At 40.4% G+C, this 21,761-nt stretch overlaps 1 protein-coding gene across 2 annotated transcripts in view; it reads left to right on the top strand.

Moving 5' to 3' along the window:
* The window catches only part of ARHGEF4 (Rho guanine nucleotide exchange factor 4), a 221,545-nt gene that overhangs the window by 29,174 nt on the left and 170,610 nt on the right, over positions 1-21,761 (top strand). For both annotated transcript variants that reach the window (XM_054836092.1, XM_054836091.1), the window contains exon 3: positions 971-1,051. In XM_054836092.1, the coding sequence (XP_054692067.1) occupies positions 971-1,051 (81 nt within the window). The remainder of the gene's footprint in view (positions 1-970; positions 1,052-21,761) is intronic.

Genomic DNA, 21,761 nt, shown 5'->3' with positions numbered 1-21,761 from the left:
GTCTCTGCTGCACTAACAGCAATTCTTCCTGTGGAAATAAATGGGACTTCAGAGAAGTTGGAGCTTGATGATGCTTGCAGTTGAAATATTATTTTAAGGTTTTCATGTTTGATGTTGTAAACTATCATATTGCATAAACAAACCAAGTGATACATCTCCATAGCACGAGCCTGGAGGATGGGAACACAAATGCCTGACCTTCACCCTCATCAGATGCTCACAGAAGTAATTTTCCATGATAGACCAGACACTGAGACTTTCTTCTTTGGCCAGATGATAAAGAAACGCCACTCACTGTATCCATCTCCCACAAAGACAGCAAAACTTATGACCAGTTTCCCTTCCTCCAGAGGTGTGTCACTCATGTCAAACCTGAATGTTTGTTGTTATTTCCAAAGTTTTCTTAAAGACTTTGCATTGAACTGAGAGGGGATGTGTACTCTCAGAGCTGAAGGCATTCTGTCACTTGTTGCCTTCTTCTCGGGTTTTGACTGGGAACTTCACATTTACATACCCCTGATCCCTCTTGGTTTGTGTGTGGCTGGTGTCTGAACATCAGGATAAACATGGGAGACAGTGGGCAGCACCGTTATCTCCGGATGACTGCGGGTTGAGGACAGATGGGATATGGGAAGAGTGGAGGGATAGAAAGATAAGAGAAGGACCACTTAACCTCTAAGGCACGCAGAAGAGTGCCTGCACTACATAATACATAAGGGAACTGCTTTAGTGTCACGCAAGTAATCTTAATTCTGGTGATTCTTAATGTTTGAGAGCTTGATTTTGCAACCACAGTATGTTCCTTTAACCCTATTTTATATGCATAGTTTTTACTTAACTCAAGAAAGGTTGTTTTTTTTTCCCCCCATTGTCAGGCAAACTGAAAGCAATAGCACTGATGGCTCCTTGTTCGCTAAAGGTCAAATTGTTTTTTGGTTTTTTTTTTCTTCCTTCCTATACCTCTGCACAGGAGTACCAAGGAAGTGCTGTAAGAAGGATTGCTGGAGAATCGGAAGAAAGTACTTCTGAGAAGAGGCAGCTCCACATCCAGGTGCAGAGTCCTTTCTATTTGAGTTGGGAACATGTTTTCATTCATGGTATAGTCAGAAGGGCTCTTTGTATCTGCAGGCACTGGAAATAACTATTTGTGTTCTACCAGTTTAAAACAAATTCTGACTTCTTTAAGTGGGAATATTTGAGCATCACAAGAAAATGTGCAGAAAAAATCTATTTCAACATGGTCCATAGCAGGTGCCAGCTTGTAGTCCTTACAGCTGTCTTTAAAGAAATTGCAGGAACATCCTTTAATGGAAAACTAATTTTATAGCATAGTTATTTGTCCTGGTTTTGACCGGGATAGAGTTAGTTTTCTTCCTACTAGTGGGTATATTGCTGTGCTCTGGATTTAGGGTGAGAATACTGTTGATAACACACTGATGTTTGGTTGTTGCTGGGCAACGGTTACACCAAGTCAAGGACATTTCGGCTTCTCATACTGCCCCGCCAGTGAGGAGGCTGGGGGTGCATAAGGAGCTGGGAGGGGACACAGCCAGGACAGCTGCCCAAACTGGGCAAAGGGATAGTCCATGTCATATGATGTAATGCTCAGTATGTAACATGGGGGAAGCTGGCCGGGGGTTTAGACCACAGCTCAGGAACTAGCTGGGCATCAGTAGTCTGCAGGTAGTGAGCCATTGGGCTGTGCATCACTTGTTTAGTATATTCTTCATTATTATTACTATTATCATCATCATCATTATCATCATCATCATCTTCCTTTCCTGTCCTATTAAACTGTCTTTATCGCAACCCATGACTTTTACCTTTTTTTTCCCGATTCCCTCCCCCATCCCACTGCGGAAGGGAGTGAGAGCAAATGGCTGTGTGGTTGGTTTAGTTTCCTGCTGGATTAAACCACAACATCATTCTACCAAGCTCTGACAATACCAAGTATACAATTGTAAGTTTGCTCATTCCTCTTATGTATTATGACATTGAATTATGACAGATTTTTAATTATATGACAGTGCACTAAATATCATATACAGTATAACAGAATGTAATGTAATGATTCATCTGAACACAATGCAACCTAAAGGTGTTCAGCCCTTCCTAGGATTGTGTCCCACATATGTACAGTAACTACAGCTCAAAAGCTCAAAGCAGCAGTGTAAATTTTTTGGCATAATTATGAGCTATGAGGAGTTAACTATTGTTTGATCCTGTCAAACTGAGTTTCCAGAACTGAATTCTTTTTTCATATTTAACAGAGTTGATCTTGGATAAGTCAATGTCTCAGACCTTGTACCTAGAACCCTGTTTGATGCTAGTTTTACTAGTTCATTTCATTAATTCTCCTGGTATTATGTGGTCCTGTTTTATGGAGGTTAATAATGCTCTCAGAGCACTCACACCTTTCTATATAATTCGTGTGCCTCCACTGTCACAGGATGTGAGTGCCTTGCATTCTTTGTGTTTGCTGTTCCATTATAGCAATTCAGGGAGGGACAATTATCCTTGGGGAAAAGCTGACGAATTGGGAGCACAGAAGTCAAATGCTATATCTGGAGAAGTCTTAGGTAGAAATAAATGCCTGAGTCCAAGATATAAATCCTCAGAACTTCTGCTCAGTTACTGTGCAGCTGCGATTGCTCAGTAAGTTCCCCAGTTTCTGAGTATATAGTGGAATTTCTAAACTAGGCATTCTTCTGTTCGTCTTACCTGAGCTGCTTTATCTGGTCAATATTCTTATGGGTTTGGGCTTTGCATACAGTGAAAGACCGGTCAGGCAATGGTGGTTTCCCTTTCTATACAGTAGGTCAGTAATTAGAAAACTCAGTCAGGACCCAGGATACTTACTTTTCATTTCTTTCCTCCATGCGAGGGTTAAAACCCATGTTTCTCACTCTTTGGACGAGTATTCTTGCCCCTCATAGCTTAACCATGTGTTGAACTGTTTTGCAGTAGGGAGTGTTCTTGTGCCTTCCCATTGAAACTATCCTACTCTACATGGTATAATAAAAGATCAGCTGAAACACAAAAGATCAAAAGAGAACATTACTCTCTAGTTGTTAGGACTGTGGAGGTGGAAGGGAGGCACAACAGCTACAATATGGCTTGTCTCTGCTTTGTCTTTTCACATAATTGCTCTACTTAAAAGCTTGGTCTAGTGTCTCCCATTTTGCTTCTTCTCTGTTTCTTATTTATTACATCTCCATTCTTCCCAAAGTCATAAAGTACCTCTGTTTCCATATGTGTATCTTTCCTGCTTCCTCTAATCTGGCTTTTTTCTATCTGTTGCCAAAAGTGTGGCATATAAACTGGAGCCAAGTTTCCTAGCTATGAAAGAGACTTACAAGAACATCTTATATATTGTTCTTCTAATATGAAATAAATGAACTTTACAGAAAAAGTAATGGCAATGAAAGCGGTGATGCAAGTAGGACCATAAAAGCATGTGGTCAGCGAAGCTCCTTTCTGCAAGGTTACCTTCCTTCCCAAGCCTGCCCATGGAGGAGTTGACACATCACTCGTTGCAAATGTTTCCTCTGTAGCTAAAACTGACTCATCATATAAGGCAAATTGCTCTAAACAGAAGGAATAGAGCATATAAATAGGGAGGAGCAAGTCAAAGGACTGTATCTGTACTTGTGTGTGGTTCTGTGTGGGAGTCTTGGTGGGAAAGCTTAACTTGAGAAGAAGCCCACCTTAGAACACGACTAAAAATGAAAAATAAACCTATTCGCTTAATTCCATGCAAGGTTAAGAGGAGAGCTTGCTAGCCAATGCTATCAGTAGCCTGTTTGCCAGTTTACATCCTTTTCTAGCAAGCAGCAATTTAAAGTGATTAATAAGCAGTCACTTCATTTGAGTGATACTTAAACAGCATGCAATTTTCTGTCAGTTTAATACATGTGAAATATTCTGCCAAACTCCAGAGTTTCGTGCTGCATACGCATAAATGTATCCCCTTCCCTGTGTTCTCCTAACAAGAACATCAGACAACACCCCATACATAGTTACCTTTGAAAAGACAGAATGGTAAAACTGGTTTCATAGAATTCCTGTCTGAGAGAATACCATTCTTCAAACATCCTGGATGATATTAAATGTTTCTGCTTGTTCCCTGGGAAATTAAGTAGTAAAACAAGCTTGTGTGTATGTGAAACCAGTTACAGAAGGCTTCCCGCTGAAAGCGTGTTGCCTACTTATAAACAGTCTTAAAAGTGGGGTTTTCACATAATTAAGTAATTTCTGTTTGCTTTTACCATGGGAGCTGATGATCCTTTCCTGTTGGAAAGGTATGGTAAGTGTTTGGGACGACGAGGACCTCAGTGTTTCAAAAGCTGAACAGCTTCAGCTCACTTCCTTTACCTGATGAGGAAGGTGCTGACTCGTAAGCAAGTTCAGATCTTGCAAACAGCATTGAGGATCCCTTGAGCTCAAAAGGAATATTTGATATTTCTGACATCTCAAGAATGGAGTAGGAGACTCTTACTGGTGAGAGCTGCACATCAGATTTAAAATCCTAAACATTTTATGAGTCCTGACCCCTGTTTGAAAATAGAGGTCCTAAAAGCAAACTGTGAAATGACAGTTGAGATGATCAGCCACTTAATATAGATTTAAGAGTCTGACTTTAGTAGTCCTGTTTGAAAATTTTAGCTGATACTTAGTCTCTACAGATTCCTCTCCTTGCAAAAAGATGCTAATTCAAACCTACCATGGATATTTATGGTTTACCAAAGTTAGGATTCATATGGAATCTATGCTTTCATTTATATTTAGGGCTATGTAAGCAAGCAGATTTTCGTGGGGTAATGCTGATTATCAGTGGAACCTTATATGAAAATTGATCTTTGCTGTAACCATATCTGATATCCTTATATCCCTTTCATTGATTTGCAGGAAACAGAGGGCATGGGCTTCAGCAATAGCTCCTGGCAAAGATGAGATGTGCCACATAGGTTTATGTGATATAGAAAAGGTTGTGGAGGAAATTAGATTGTTTTTCAATCCTTATTTTCCTAGTTGTTGTTCAGGTGGGTATTACCTACAAAACTTGGGATCCCTGGAAGTAGAAGCGCAAGTGCTATTACTTAAGATAAGGCTTGCATGGAGTTAAAATGGAAGCAAATCAGTCTCGTATGTGGTTTGAACTACTGGTAGAACAAAAAGCTGTGTGGTGTTTGCTGACATAAAAGCGATTAGGGTATAGAAATGTGTAATACAGACAGCTTTACTGAACCTCTAATGTTGCCTTCATTAGAAAACAGGTGTACTGAGTTACTTACTTGGAGATATCATCTAAGTGGAGATGTAGTTGATTGAAGATTTCAAACAAAATATCAGATTTATAGCAAGGAAAGAGTTGTCCACAACTAAAATGGATTTGTTTACTTGAGGAAGGCGTCCTAACATTAAATGATTGGAAGGTATTTAATTTAATGAGACAGTTAGAAGACACAGATGTTTTTCTAGGTGGATGTATGATATTGGTCAATTTGCAAATCAGAATCAGTTTTCCCAGTTTGAAATGGAAGTATCTAGAATTCATTTCATCCTGAATGATTTAGGTCAAATATATGAAAGCCTTTATTTTCTACTGTACAGTAGTTCAGCACAATGGTTGGTAGAAGAGTTTTAGGTATTATTATTTTAATAGCTGGCACAGTGTTGTCAAGACACAAAGCAGCATGCTACTTTCCTGATGTATCAACACTGTTCTAGGAAGTGTACACTCAAGTGAACTTCTATTTGTAGAAAAGATTGCTGGGGTGAGATTTTCCTACAAAACAGCACATAGCTCAGGTGAGAAAAAAGCAAGAAAACACTGTTAACATTAATTTGCACTGAAGGAAAGATGGCAAATGGAGAATATGACAAACAGGAAGTTGGCTTCTTTCCATGACACTCTATGGCTTTCACTGTCCTGGAGCTGTGCAACTGGTTTTGTGTGCATGGAGCAAATGGGGTATGACAGGCTTAATCTTGTTTTTCTTGATGTTGGTGACTCACCTGAGCTTTAGTACATGTGATTTGAAGCCAAGGGATTAAACAGCATGGACTGAAAGGGCATAAGGAATGAACGACCCTGTAAGGCAGTGGAGTGCTGTTTCCAGCATGGTTTGGTATATAGCTGACAGCCTGAGAAAACCAGCTTTTCTAATTTGGTATGTTCTGCAAACACATGAGTGTTTTCTTGGAACCGTTTTTAGTCTGTATCATACTTTGTAGGAAAGAACTGGTTTTGTGGAGAGCCAAAGGGAGCATCTGGCAGGCTATTAAACTAGTAGCTAACCCTTAATGACTCAGAAGAAAGCTTCATGTCCTGCCTTGATTTACTGCTAAATCATAGACAATCAAGCTGGCTTTCAGTCCAATTACTAATGCCAGGCATACACAAACAACATAAAGATCGGAATGCAGTGACATCTTCCCAGTTTGAAACATTTCCATTTCTTGCCTGAACCACACCTTTTGGGGCAGCATTCTCTCTTATCTTAATCTTTCTTGCTTTTACTGCTGATTGGAAAGTGATTTTTGCAGGTTAATTCTGCAAGATAGGCAGCCCAGTGCAGTGGACAGGAGCAGAAGTAATGATGAAAGCAGGCTTAGTACATACAGATGGGCGTGTGCAAGCTTGAACTTGCCAGTATAAAGCACTGTGTTAGTGCATAGGCAAATGCAAGCCAAAGTATTCACGTTGCCTTATACACGCACTGTGTAAAATTTGGCCCATTACTGTAAAAATATTTTAAAACTATTCTTCATGGGATAATGTGGTTGAATTTCTTATGCCTTAAGCTTTCAAAGAGATCTAAAATATTCAGTAGCAGTGTTTGGCAAAAATAAAATGCAACGAATCTTCTACTCTTGGCCCATTTTAGAACATAGATTTGTCCGATCTTCAGCTTTTTTTCTAACAAAGTGCTGCTGTTCAGGGTGTTTAGCCAGAGATTCTCATCACCCATTTTTTTTACTGGCATTGGTGTCTGGATTCTTTGGGCTGTGCAGACAAAACAGCCTGGCGAATGTGAGTTCATTCAAGTGTGTAATGCTCTGTATCTCTGACTTTTTCCATTGCTTAGATCATCCAGATCCAGTTTTCCTCTCTGGAGACATTGTAACTATTTAAATTTTATCTCACTTTCAGCTTTTCTCTGATTTTCCATTTCTTGTCATGGAAAATTGCTATGAGGAGGTCTCAGAATTACAATGTAATTATTGTAGCTCTTTTGGGAAGCCAAACAATGAAGGGTTTTGTAGGTTGGAAAATTAAATTAGTTTTTTATTTTTTATTGTTCGAAACCTTTTCCCTGAGTTACTCCTGAGCTCCTCAAGCACAAGGACTCTGTTCTTGGAAAAGTTATGACACTGTAAATGGACTTCTGTATGTGCATCTCAGTGAGAATAATTGGTAAACTTAGCAAGTTACTGTGTTGTTTTTTCTCCCCCCCTGCTATGCTGAAATCCACTGTTATTTTAGAACTGCTTACCTCAAAGAACAGGAATGGTAGTTACCTGATTATGGTATCCCTTTTCCATTCTCCCTCGTTGTTTGTTGGGACATCTTGCCATTTGGGCTCTTCTGGACAGGTTGTTCAGTGTGTTCATAGCAGAACATAATACTGAACATGAATCATATCGCGCTCTGCCTTGCAATTAAAGAGGGAGCAAACAGTTGGAGTTCTATAGGATCTGGAAGAAAGAACCAATGTTTTTGGTCCTCTAGGTATATAAATTATCTCCATTCAAGGTGGTGAGTAAAGCTTTAGAAACTTTCAAGTTTTATGGGGAGCTTAAAATGTAAAGTAGCCAAGTTTGTATCTGTATACATCCATTAGTGAACATTCTCTTTTCTGGCAATTGCAGCTGCCTTGCGCAAGATTTTATCCCTCTCTTAAAGTCAGTGTGACAAGCCTGGGTATTTGGCCAGTGACTGGGATGTCACTTGACCCATGGTATATGTGAAAAATTACTTTCTGAAATATCTCAGATGCATAAATCTAAAAGGATCTTACTGTGAATAGACATAGATAGGTACATGAGTTCTTATGGTCACTCAAACTGTTTCTGTTCACCCAAACTTAACAATATTTTACCAAACTGAAAATAATCTACATAGAACTCAACAATGCAAATAACTGGGAAGGCAGTGAATGCCAGCTGCAGGTCAGGAATGTCATTTTGTCTATTGCTTTGTGCTTGGCATTCAACAAGTGCAAATACCTGTTGGACTTCAGCAGGCAGAATTAAGAAGACAAGGGCTTATGATCTGAGTAAAATGCAGGTGACAATAAAAGAAGACAAAACTAACAAAATTCCTACAGTGCAAAAGCTGAGTATATAGAGACATTGTATGACAGATGTTCTGGGGCAACTGCGTATGCAGTGTGCAGCTTAGCAGTTCAGGATTGTGTGATAGTTTTGGCACTGTGATGAATGTCCTCTTCTGAAATCTGAGCAGGAATGGATGTATCTTTTCAGGTGACTCTTCTTGTCCAAGTTCTATTCATAAACATGCAGAGATGCTTCCATTAGCTTGTAGTTCATAACGTACCTGGAAGCATCTCTCCACATTAATTCTTGGGTCTAGCAGCAGGCAGGAAGCAGGTCTTCGCTGAACTCACTGGGACGCCTTGATAAAGCCTTGCCTATCATCAGAGAGCATGACCTGCATGAGGAGAGAGTGCCTTACCCAAGACTCTTGCCACCTCTGGAAAGCAGCACATGCTGAACCTCCTAAGGTATGGAGAACTGTGAAGTATCACAAGACTTTGCAGGACTTAGGTTCTTAAAGCCCTAGCCATTTGAACTGGGATTATGTGAAGAACTTTGATTTACTTTGGAAAACATTTCTGTTCCTTACTGTTGTCCAGAGTGGAGAAAGGCCAAAAGCTAAAATTAGGAAGGTAACTAGATTGAAACTGTATTTTGCTTCTTATAGTATGGGGACCAGGCTAATGGTCTTTGCACTTGGGGAGAAGTTGGCAACTGTATGGCTCTGTTCCTTCCATAGGGCTAGCCGTCACACAGCAACAACTCTCAGCTTGTTTGGATTCATACATGCCCTGGCTTTTCTTAGGCACTTTGAAAACTAGAGCTGTGTAGAACCAGATCAATATTCCCAAGCTGTGCCTTTTGCAGAGATCATTCAAAGGGCCTGTATGCATTGCAGCTACAACAGAGGTTGGCTATATATGGTAGGTTTATCCTACTTGGAATAAGTAATAGCCGTGAAAGTGCAGCTGTCTGCTATCATCCTGAGTTTCCCAGTGGGCTTGCACAGGTTGTACTGAAGTGCATGTAGTCTCACCTTTATTATTATTGCAGCATCCGTATAGCCTCATAAACAGTGCAACTCTTCTGGCATATAGAGCAGGCCAGTATTATAAAGGCTGAGGAGAGGCCTGAGTATTTGATTTGGTATCCTTTTAACAGTTGTGCTGAGTTTTCTAAGATTCATCTACCATAAACATGTCCCAGAGAGGAAATAGAGGAAGAGTAAAATTCCTAGTGGGGTGAAAGATTAGCAGCACTTATATGGTTACAGCTAGTCTCGTTCCATTCCACACGTGCATTGTTAATACTCCAAGTGCGACATGGACTTCTGCTGTCCCCAACCACATCACCTCATTGGATGCACAAATGCTTTAGGGCACAGCAAGCTGAAACTCAGCAGTTGAGATGCACCTCCAGTACCAGTTATGTCCCCCATTAAGAAACAGAAGTCTTGTGGTACTGATCAGTGGCTAAGGTTGAATTGTTAGGTATTAATTTAATAGATACCAGCTGCAGAGTCAATACACACACAGTTAATCCTTGGAATGCATATTAAATATGTGATGGTGACTTGGAACAGCTCAAACATAAATAGCATGAGGTTTTGGTGCCTGAGCCAGAGACCCCCACAGATGGTCTAGTGCAGTATCAGTTCTGCAGCTGTAACTGCATCTGTCCAGCTTAATCCACTACAGAGCTTTATTTTTGTTTCACAAATTCATTAATTTGATCTTGACTACAGAACTGAGGAAATGAGCAAGCTAGGCTGGTAGTCTGTGAACTTCACCTCCCCTCTTTTGCTGCACATTGCGGTTCAAGCCTGCAGCAGCTTCTGTTGTTCCAGTTGTAATCTTCCTTTCTCCTGTCTCAGTCATCTGCACTGAACAGGGCGCATTACAGTTCTGTGACATGAACTAATGAGCATTGCTTGAGACTGTTCTCATGCCTGATGAGTTCAGGATTTCAAAATACTCAAGTTAATGTGATTTTGGGGGCTTTTGACACCTGCCCACGGAGGTGTTGCTATTTGCCGTCTGTAGTATGACTCAAATACCAGGTCATGGCTTGCATAACAACTGGTAGTAACTTGCCAGAAGGAATGAATGCTAGTAACTATGTTTCTTTAAATCTTGCCAAGTGCCATGCCATGCTAGGAACGAGATGCATGCTTTCTTATTTTAATCTGATACTTTCTCATCTTTATTGGACTGTTTTGTGTCTGGGGAGTTTCCAGGAAAAGAGCTATTGGTAGAGGCTGAGCAACACGTGGGTTTTCCAGTGGTGGGTAAGTACCAACGCCAACCAACAAGTATGCAGCCAAGAGGTGGGGTGTGCCTAGTTCTTAGACATCGACCTAGTTCTGTAGAAGGGTAGAAACTAGAAGCAGGGGACTTGAACATGTATTGTGTGGATTCTCTGTCAACACAACAAACTGTTGAGTTCTCTCCTATAGAACAAACTGATTGCAAGACAAGATTTTAAAGATATTTGTCAAAAAATGTCCTACTCAAAGGAGCCAAATCTAACATGGAGAAGTGAAAAACAGAAAACCCAGGAATCACATAGATGATACAATACTGCAGGAGAAACACATGCAAGAGGGCAGACACAGTGAATGGATGTTGAAGATACTATAAGGAAATGTATGCTGTGATTTCCTTGAAGCAGGAGTGCCACCAGACCAACAAGGCAGGAAGCAGGAAAGCAAGTTGGTCATCATTCTGTATTAAAAATGCAGAGAAATGTTGTTTCTTATGCCTGTATATGCAACAATTTGGACTGTGTGCTACAGGCTCAAAGGCTTGATCTGCATTTAGTATTTTCTACTGTAAAGTGTAGCAATATATGACAATGGCATACTTTGTCTATGGCTATACAATCTATTGTGTATTGTGTAGCTATTGTCTATGTATGCACAATCTAAGTACTTGTGCTACAATTGAAAGCATACTATTGCTAACAACACCTTGGTTGAAAACATGTTAGTTAACAAGAACAGCATTTATATGTTAACCAAAGGAATAATTGTACCAAGAGTACAAGTACTTTGGTTTTTTCTCAGTTTTGAAGTAGTTCTTAACTGAAGAACTGGCCCCATCTCTAATAACTAACCTCATGATGTCAGCTGTTCTGGAAGAAAGCTTTAGACTTTCTCACTCCCCAGTGATCAGCTGTAGGATCTCATCAGAGAGGGAGACAGTAGTTTGTGGGAATTTCTCTGTTGTGTCCATTCCTGGAGTGGTTTCCAAAGAGCTTTTTCTACAGACCAACCTCTCCATAAAGTACTTTGCCTCCACCACACACATTAAACTTTCTAAATTAGAAATCTGAATGTCATGAGCCCTTGAAATAGTGTCATTGTCATAACCAGAATCTATCACCTAATTAAAGGGTATTGTCTTATTCCCTGTCTTATCGGATCTCCCCAGAGGCCTGCTTTGATTGGTTCCAAATGAGCCAGGCCCTCAAAGTGGGACAAGGACTCTGACCTGAAACGAATTTTCTAAGAGCCTTGATATTGGCTGGTTTAATTTTCAGTCTTCCACCACATTAATCATACCAAGTGCTGGTTTATGTCTCTGTCCACATACCTAATGGCTTGACACTTTAGCATTTGCACTTCTTCTGGTATGGCAGCATCTCGCCTTACTGTGGGTGCCAGCACTTTCTGTGTATCTGGGGCTGATGCAAAGACATGAAAATTGATTTTATGTCCAATGTAGGGTATTAAGAGTGATGGATTGGATTATTGTTTGCACCACAGTAATACTCCAACCAAGTGGAGGAGGTTTTAATGGCAGACTTGAATCTGAGATAATGGTTATAACTTTGAGACAGTTGTTGTGAGTTTCTGAATGACTTCAAGAATAAAAATAGCAGAACTCTAATTTATTACGTCCTGTCATTTTCATCATCTGCATGTGGTAGTACCCCTCTGCCATCCACCTGGACCAGAGATTGTGGAGAACAGTAGGTGGATAAGTCAGTCATGCTGCTTCTAACTAGCGTACTACCAGCTGGACTTCTCTCCAGGCACAGGAAAAAATCAGAGAAGCCTACTTCTGCACTGCATTCAAGTTTCCATTTGTTTGAGCTGTACTGAACATATTTGAGGGAAGAATTGTAGTTTAGGACCTCAGTACTCCCTCTCTGGACTTTCTCTGGACCCTGTAAATTCTTTCTAGAAATTCTATTTGGAAATCATTTCACTGACTTTATTAGGGTCAAAGGCAACTATTACCTATTATTTTTTAGCTCTTTACTGCAGAGGATTTTTAAATGAACACGGATAAAATGTTTTCTAAAACCATAGCAATAGCTCCCTATTGGACTAGGTTACCAGGCATCTAATTCTGTGTTACTTGCCCTCTAGCTTAGAAGAGAACTTTGGAGATCTAACCAGCTCTGCATTAACCTTGCAAGATTCATAGCAAGGCTGCTGTGTCTCACAGTTTGGGCTCAGTCTTGAGTGGAGGTGTCAAACTGGAGGAAAATACCTCCATCTGCCTGTGGGTATGGGACTGAGCATGTAGTGACAGTAGTGACATTTCTGCTCCCTGGGGTAGCACTAGCAGCTCCCCATGCATGCTTTGACAGAAATCAATGCTGGTGCCTTTACTGACCGAACTCCTCTCAGGGTTGGATCCATGGCTTTTACTGCTCAGATTTTCTTTATTACTTTTCTTTAGAAGTTCGTAATTAAAACTAGCTCTTAAACTGTCCTGTCATGTAAAGCACAACCTGAGAAGTTCTAGCTTAGTTGCTGTTTCCTGATGTCCAGAAGTAATGGGATTTTGTTGGGCAATGGTGGCCAGTGTTGGTGCACAGAGATTTCTGGCTTAGCAGCACAAATGTTTATGCAGCTGAGAGCTGAGGCTGTGGTAATGCACAGAAATACCTATCTCAGCTCCCAAAGGTGCAGTTTCCCATTATAAGCCCAGAATCTCTTACCTTCTATGAAAACTTAAATGCTTTGATTACAGGAGGGAAATTCAGAACAATTTGAAGAGTACTCGAACCAACATGTTAGGCTGCATCAAGAGGTATATTTTTATGATAATGGTAATCAAATGAACTGCCTAAGGGCAAATAAGCAATTACACCAGAGATGAAAGTGTCTGACATGATCATTCAGAAATTAGAATACCTGTTTGGTCACTTCAGTCATCTTGCTCAGGCAGTTAGTGATGGCTGCCTGCAGCATGTCCCTTACTGCCCAGGTCAGGGTGACAGCTTCAAGTCTTCATGGTTGGAGCTTTTTATTTCAAATTGCAGTATTTCAAAATATGAGAGTCTGCGGATATAAATTGAGGTTCCACTGAGCCATATTCAATTTCTTTTTTAATAGAGGATGGTTATGTCTTTACTGACATGAAAATGACATCTCTAGGCTTTGCACTCTAAGGACAAGACAACATAGGGCAAAATTGTTGTTCCTTGGAGGAATCTTACAGAAGCATATGATGCTCTCAGAAGAGGCAAGAAGGCAGGTCCAGTCCCCATCCTCACTTTGAGCTATGCACTATGCACACAAGTCTTCTCATGTTTGACCTTTGCAGCCATAAAGCTGGAATGACATCAACATATTTTCTAACATTTAGTTGGTTTGGAAGCCAAAATGATACAATCTACATAATACCCAACTATGTTAAACGAACCCAAGCGCATGAAGTAGTCAAATAGTTGAAATCATGGGAAGAAAAATCTTCCACTAGTACAGTAGTAGAGTTTCAGTGCCACTTGCCTGCCTTTAGAGAATCCTGGTCTCAGTGCTCTGCAAGGTGTTGGTACCTAACTTTAGACAGATGTTTTTCGTTCAGGCACCCCATAGTGCCTGATCTGCTGAAGGCAGTGTCAGTTTAAACAGTAATTTTTGACTGTGGTGGCAAAAGGCAAAATGGATATTTTGTTCTATGAGTCAGTGACAGTTTTCAGCTGCTGTTCTTTAGAAAGCAGAAAAGGCATGTATATTTAGATAGTGTATCAGTAAGAAAAATGTCAACAGTGACTGGCCTTGGGCACTTGAGGATTAACAGCTCTCTATGCCTGTACCAAAAAGAATAAAAACTCATTGACCAAATGAAACTTCAGATCATACACTGAAAAAATGATCACCATGGTTTTGCAAGTGAAGTTTATGTTAAGGGATAAACTCCTCACTTTGAAAAGGGACTTGGTAGTAGTGAACTCCTGGGAACCCTTTGTTTGCTTTTAAGGGGAGGGGGAAAACTGTGAAAGGTTAGCTTATGAAAAAAGTTTATTGGCAGTAGGCTGATGTTCTAGAAAATACAAAATTTTGGGCACCAGAAAGCTTTTTATAGATTTACAAATCAAAGTTACTGTCAGGGACTGCTTCATTAGACATAGGATAAAGGGGGGAGATCTTTTAGATGTTTGCACATATCATAACATGAATTAATTCAGGTTGCAGAGTCTCTTTAATGCTGTTAGGTCTGTTTGTACTCATAGTGTAGTGGGCTGATGTTGGCTGGCTGCCAGATGCCCACCCAGCCGCTCTCTCACTCCCCCTCCTCAACAGAACAGGAGGAGAAAATAAGATAAAAAAGGTCCTTGACTGAGATAAAAACACTTACCAATTACTGTCATGGGCAAAATAGACTCAACTTCAGGAAAATTAATTTAATCTATTGCCAATTAAAATAGAGTTGGATGGTGAGAAACAAAGACAAAAGCTGAAACGTCTTCCCCTCACCCCTCCTCTTTCCCCTCCAAGGCTGAACTTCACTCCTTCATTCCCAACTCTTCTACCTCTCCCCGGACTGTCAGAAGGGCATTGGGAATGGAGAGTTGCGGTCAGCCCATAGCAGTCCCTATCTGCCATTCCTTCCTCCTCACACTCTTCCTCCCTGCTCAAGTATGGGTCCTTCCCACAGGCTGCAGTTCCTTCAGGGTAAACCTGCTCTAGCATCGGATCTCTAGGGGCTGCAGTTCCTTCCAGCCATATCCACCTGCTCCAGCGTGGGGTCCCCTGGGGTGTCTCTACCCGGGCAGCAGCCCCTCCTGCTCCCACCCTGCTGCCCACAGGCAGGTTCTCACACCATGTCCCTCATCCCTCACTGCCAGGCGGCATTTGGCCCTTTCTGTCACAGGGGCACCGCCGGCTCCTCTGACTGGCCGAGCTGGACCCTGCCCTGAGGCAGCTGGAACCGGCTGGAACCGGCTGGAACTGGCTGTGTCCGGCAGAGGCAGCCCTCGCCTCTCCTCACAGAGACCCCACAGCCCTGCTGCCACCCCCTGAGCACAGGAACCCAATATGACCTGTATTTTTCAGGAAAGTAAAAAGACTTACTTGGCTCTATAACAATACGTTAAGATACAGGTTTGCAATGGTCTGATTTCTAGAAATTTCTTGCAATTTTTCTGAAGTTTTGGACAGCAGAGTTCCAGTAATAGTAGCATTGTCTTTAAGGAATTGCAGGATTAAGGGAATACTGTGCAATCTGCACATCCTATGTGGTGAAGTAAACCAGTCCAAGAAACGTACTATTCTGAGGGAAAGATCTTAGCTGGTTTACAGAAAAGGAACGTCCTTATTTCCAGCCCACAAACAAGAAAAGCGTGGAAGAACAGGGTAAGTGATGGGCAGTTGAACTTCAACCTTAATTTCAGAAAAGACAAGCAACTGAAAGGGGAGTCAGGTTCTTGAGGCAACTCCCCTGGCCGGTGGCAATGACCTGCTTCTGGCATGTTGTTTGCAACACGGGCAGTGCTGTAGGAATTAGAACTACTCGTAGATAAAAATCAGGCAGCAAAAATCTGGCTTTTCACATGCATAGGTTGATTCTTATTAAAACCTCCTTAATTCATATGTGAATAAAGCTTTATTTTCCTTTTCATTTGTGAAAACTAAATGCCAAGGCACCGCAGAGCTGGACTTGTCTTAGTGGGCATTTCCTTATGCTCCAAAAGTCTGACGTCAGGGCTTGGGCAAAGAATGCTTCAGCAAAGAATGCTTCAGCTGAACCTTGTGAGCATAGCCCATTGAGTCAATACCAGGAGAGGCATGCAGGAAATATAAGCCTGCCTGCAATTTCTTTAATGAGCAGGGTGTAGAAGAATGAAAAGTAATTTCAGTATAAATCACGAAAAGTAATCCTTCAAAATAACTAAAACAAATTAACAAATAAAAGCATTGAAAACTCATGAGCCAGGCCCATTTCCCTTCACGGAGATGTGTTTAAAACTAACGTTGGATTTTTAATTGTTTTGAGACATTTTAGAATTTTTATCTGCAGTTTTCCTCCCAAATTGTGGGCCAAAAGTTTACTTTAAGGGACTGCTGTATATATATAATAATGTGTATGTTTTTAGAAATAAGATTTAAGGAAAAACACTCTTTTTCTCTATGAAATCATAAGAGATGGCAGGACCAATCTTCCTTGAAGATTGTCATTTGGCAAATCAAACCACAGACCATATTGCATTTGCACCTTCTGTTGCAGTTTAGAAATTATTGGCCTGGTTTCTAACAAGTTAGGTGTGCCGTTCCTTATGACTGTGCATACTTCGCTTACGCAGTTCCCACAATGGCAGAAAAAATGTGTATGTGGCAAAAAGTGGCTTCCTTCTCTAATGTAATTGATTTATGCATAAATGTCTTGTTTAAATGTGCTACCAAAACAATAATATTTCTATTTGAAATAGACTAACAAGAAGAATGGCTGCTGGAAGCTATGGAGAGGTTTGCAGTATTGCAAATCCAAGGCAAGTGGGGATGTGCTTACTGGTTGGTGATGACACAGAGATCCCCAATTGCACAGAGGGAGTCAAAGAGTATGTTTCATGTTAGAGTTGGTGTAAGTTTTGGGCGAGTGCTGGGGTACCAGCCACAGTGGGGGGTTGTGTCCCTCTTTCCACTGCACTGTGCTGGGTGCACTGCACATCTGTCTGTTTTTCTTCCCTGTGGCCAGCAGCATGGGGCATCAGAAGCTACTCTGGAGCACCTCCCTAAAACACCTATTCCTGGTGTAAAGATTTTAATAGCGGGTGGTTTGAATGGTTCAAATATAAGCCATAGTTAGATCAAAAAATAAATGAAAGCATGCAGTATCAGGCTGTATCTGACAGGTACTCTAATGGAGAGGGATCCCTCTGTAAGAACTTGCTTGCACTCTGTAGTTGCTGTCTTTAATTCTGAATACACTGTGAGCAGACTACCTGTAACTCTCAGGCCACTAAATGTTGGTATGTTCTTTACTATGTGGCATAAATTGCATCTCTGTGTTGCTGAATGTTACTGAAGCACAGATAATCTTTAAGGGACTTTAATGTTAAGTGAGAAAGAAGAAGAAACTGAAATTGCATTTACTGTTCTGCATTTCAAAAGACTTGTTCTGCAATTTTTCCTTACCTTTAAAGATAGTAACTAGAGAGCTCATGTGGGAGCCTTTGCTTTTAAATTCCGCAGCAACCGTAATACTCGCTGATTGAACTTGCAGTTGGCAAAAGCAAAAGCTGGGGGGGATGTAAGGGAACATGTGCTGTCCTTTGTAGTTCCAGTTCTTTTGGAAGCACTCACAAATAGCTTTAGTTTCTTTAGCAAATACAATGGCATCATTCTGGGCATGCCTAGTAGAAGTGTTCTGGGGCTAGTAAACTGTGAACAAACCTGTTTGCATTGCTGTACTGTACAGCGCAGCACAGATAAGCCCTAATTGTTATGCAACTCCTTAGCATAAGCTCCTGGCATGGCTCATATGCTTCCCTTGTACTAAGACCGTCCAAAATAGCAACAAGAAAGCATGTAACTAAAGACACAGCAGGAGTGTAGGAATTCACCCAGGCCTTGGATGTTCTAAAGCTTGAACAATTCCTCATTTTAAACCTTCCAAAATGCTAAGCATAATGTATTTTCTTCGGAGCTTCTTCAAGGTAAGCAATTTCAAACTTTTCCTGAGTGTGGGAGTTTGTTTGGTTTAGTTTTGTTTTTACAAAAGAGAAACTTAGATTCGAAGTCTTTGTATAGGAACGTAGAAAGTAGTTTTCTTGAGAACTGATGCCCAGTAAGTGCACTCACTAGGTCTGCAATTAGCTTTGCTATGTTAACATTTGATTTGTAGGAAGTGGTTATTTTCTGCTACGATAAAAAGCAAACACTTCTTGTGGATTTATGTTATACTATGAAAACCATAAAATTTATGGTGTAAGCCACATCCTTCAATACGGAGTTGTTAGTAGTGAAAGATGCATTTTATGAGGCAAAACCAAATTGTAACTCATTTTTATTCTATTTTTCCAAAGTTTGTTGTATTTTAAACATGCCAAATTCAGCAATTGAACACTACCACCATTGAAAACATTTTAGATATAAATTATAAAGTGTTGCCAATAAGTTTATATTTCATATTATTAAAACAACCAGACCAAAAATCTAATCTTCAGTGATGGGTATGTAACTCTTTGGGGATGGTTTCATTTTCTGTGAAACTTGTAAATTCTGCAGTGGTATGACTGAGGTCCTGCTACTGTCTGCTGTTGGACTGAAATAGCTGTTTAGGATCTGAGTCCCAGCTGTGGCTTTCACCCTACTCAGAATCACAGCACAGTAGTGTTGCAACTGGAGTCTGTGCTGCAGGTTTCGTTAGAAGCATGCGCTGTGAAATGTGTAAATCATTTTGAGAAGTGTGGGTCAAAGGAAATGAAAGTTTAATTGGATTAGCAAATATTGGATTATTCTGTCATCTAAAATGTTAGAATTTGAAGTGCAATAAAAAATTATGAAGAAAAATACTTAAGGGATAGAGTAACTGTAATCAGCTGAATTTCAGCTTCTCATTATGTTGTCACTTAGACATTTTCATGCCAAACTACTTCTTGGTAGGATTGCAGCTGTAGTGTAAAGTCAGCAGTAAATCTCAACCCAGAGCTGCTCTGTGGAGACCAACTGCTGCTTCAAATAAATGTGAGAAAATGTTTAATTTTGGTCCTAAACCACGTAGCTACGATTAGCACCTGCAATCACCCAGTGATTCATAGAAAACCAGCAGCACTTCTAAGTAGAAGATGGGCCTCATCTTTTGGCAACCTTCCTTAGGGAGATTGTGTGGGGATGGTCTTAAAAATTGCCTACATTTGGGTTGAAAATATTTACTTAGCTTTTTCTGAATTGCTTTATTACTCTGAACACTGCATTCCTTGGGGGGTAAAAGCGAGGGACAGGAAAAATACAGTAGGAAGGTTTTTCTCCGTTACTGGGACATTGCTATTGACTCATCATACTTGCATTGCTGTTTTATCACATGACAAGCTTTGCCTTTGAAAAATTTCAGCATAAAACATGCTGCTAATGTGTATGTAAATATCTTACTTTAACGTGGGAGAGTATATACTTCTCAGTACTTTAAAGAAATTTTTTTACATAAGGATCAGACATCTAAAATAGCGTTAAGACACTAGTATTTGAGAAAAACAGGACAGAGTAAACCTGGTAGCTGTCATCCGTTTTATGGTGATCACTGGATCCATTCTAAAGATGATCATTTTAGGTTTCAACAGCCTTGTGCCATCTCTGATGGTTCCAGTTTGAGAGATTGGCAAGGGTCGGTTTATGTCTACAGGTTTAATTTTGCATTCATTGACTTAAATCTAAGAGTCAGCTAAGTCAGATTTTGTCTGAAATGGAGGTAAAATTAAGGCTATTTTAATTACAGTTTATTGTTTTCTGTGAAGTTGTCTTGAAATAGAATGCTCTTTATTGAAAGCTGGCCAAAACACAGTATATCTAGAGCTGTATTTTACAGGTCTTGTGCACCACGCTGCACTCTGACATTCTTGTGACTTGGGTCATGCTAGAATAACCCAAATAGCTTGAAATGCAGCCGGAGGTCTTAGCCATGTTTCTCAATAGGATTTTAGCTCCTAAGATCCCTATATCCATGGCTGGGAACTTTAAAAGTATCACCCTCACCGGACTGGAAAGAAAAAGTAGCCTGGGCCAAACAGCTCATAAACCTGCCCTTGGCTTTGGGATACATGCTGCTAATCCTATGGGAGAGTTACTGTGGTGCCTCTTGTCCTCCTCTGGAAGTTGCATCAGCTGCCACTGCTGATGGGAGGAGCAGGAGGAAGTGGGAATAGCATAAACCTGTCCCTGCATCTCTAGGAGGGAGCTTAGAGCTGGGTGCAGGGCCGTGAGGCAGGGTTGTTAGGGACGAGCTTGGGACCCTTTGGCTCCCTTGTTTTCTTCTGGCTGGAAGGCTTTTGGAGCACGGAACTATGAGTTTATGATGCATAACTGTGCGACGGTATCACGGTCTCTTTCACTGCCTGTTCAAAGTAGACATAAAATTACATGCATATCTGTTCTTGTGAAGATCTGTCAGCAGAGATATCCTGTTATATCTTGGCCAATCAAGATTTTTATCTTCCATAAGAATCCATTTAAAGACTTAGTAAGTTTATCTTTGGTTCTGCCAAGAGAAATGGAAAGTGATATTGAGGTTGTTATAGATGCACAACTGAATTGGTTTTAGCTGCTGTTTTTTCTCATTAATTTAAATAATTCTGTAATTAAAATATTCAATATGTCTGTTCACTTGACTTGGTGTGAAAATATTTGGTTTTCTCAGAAAACATGCAGAAATCAGTGTAACTCCTTATTAAATGAAAAATCATATAAATGGCTCAGATGAGCCATAATTGGTCAGTTTTTGAGAAGGGCAACAGTGAAGTTTATGGAAGTATATTGTTTTCTTTAACTTCAAAACCAGAAAATGCTGATTAAGACTGTCTTTTACAATGAAGGCCATAATAAGAATCGTGTTTTCACTTATGGTGTGGAGCATTTCAAAACAAGCAGCCTATTGCAGTCATTTTCAATTCCTGTCTAATACCACTGGTACAGCAGTAAACAAGGCATGATGCAGATTTGCCACTAATACCTTTAATGCCTCTAAAATAGTACGCCTATTGTTCTCTCTGAACCAAAGCTCCAGGCCACTAATACCAGCTAAACAATTCCTGGCCACTTTAAAAGGCCAGTGTATGCCTGAGCAGTGATTGCTGTAGTTGCCAGTTGCAGGCAGTTTTTGGGAGCTGCTGTAGGAAACAGTATTGCACAGCAGTAGAACATCCTAAATTCCTATCAGATGGAGTGTTCAAAGTGTCGTACATTTCTCTGTCTTATTGGCCACAACTTTTAATTCTGCTCAGAAATATTTGTCATCTGGTTAGTTTCTGCAGCCCATCTAGCTTAGATTTTGATCTGAACCTAACTTTGCTGGTTTTCTCTTTGAACAATATGCCAGCTTTTATTTACATGAATCTTACTGGAGAGTTTGTTCACAATATATGTGTTTCTGTGAAGGAGTTTTGTTCTGATTTAAGAAATCAAACACCACATTTGTGGTAGTTTTAGGTCTTGCATCTGTTTCACCTATCCCGAAAGGTTAGGTTCACCCTATAACTTTTAGTTCCTTTTTTATGAGCATCAGTCCTTTAGCTGGGCTAATCTTTGT

The sequence above is a fragment of the Grus americana genome, chromosome 9 (genome assembly GCF_028858705.1).
Source record: "Grus americana isolate bGruAme1 chromosome 9, bGruAme1.mat, whole genome shotgun sequence".
In the NCBI taxonomy this organism is placed as follows: Eukaryota; Metazoa; Chordata; class Aves; order Gruiformes; family Gruidae; genus Grus; species Grus americana.
Note: the sequence above shows the minus strand (reverse complement) of the source record. Positions and strands in the feature narration are given on the sequence as shown.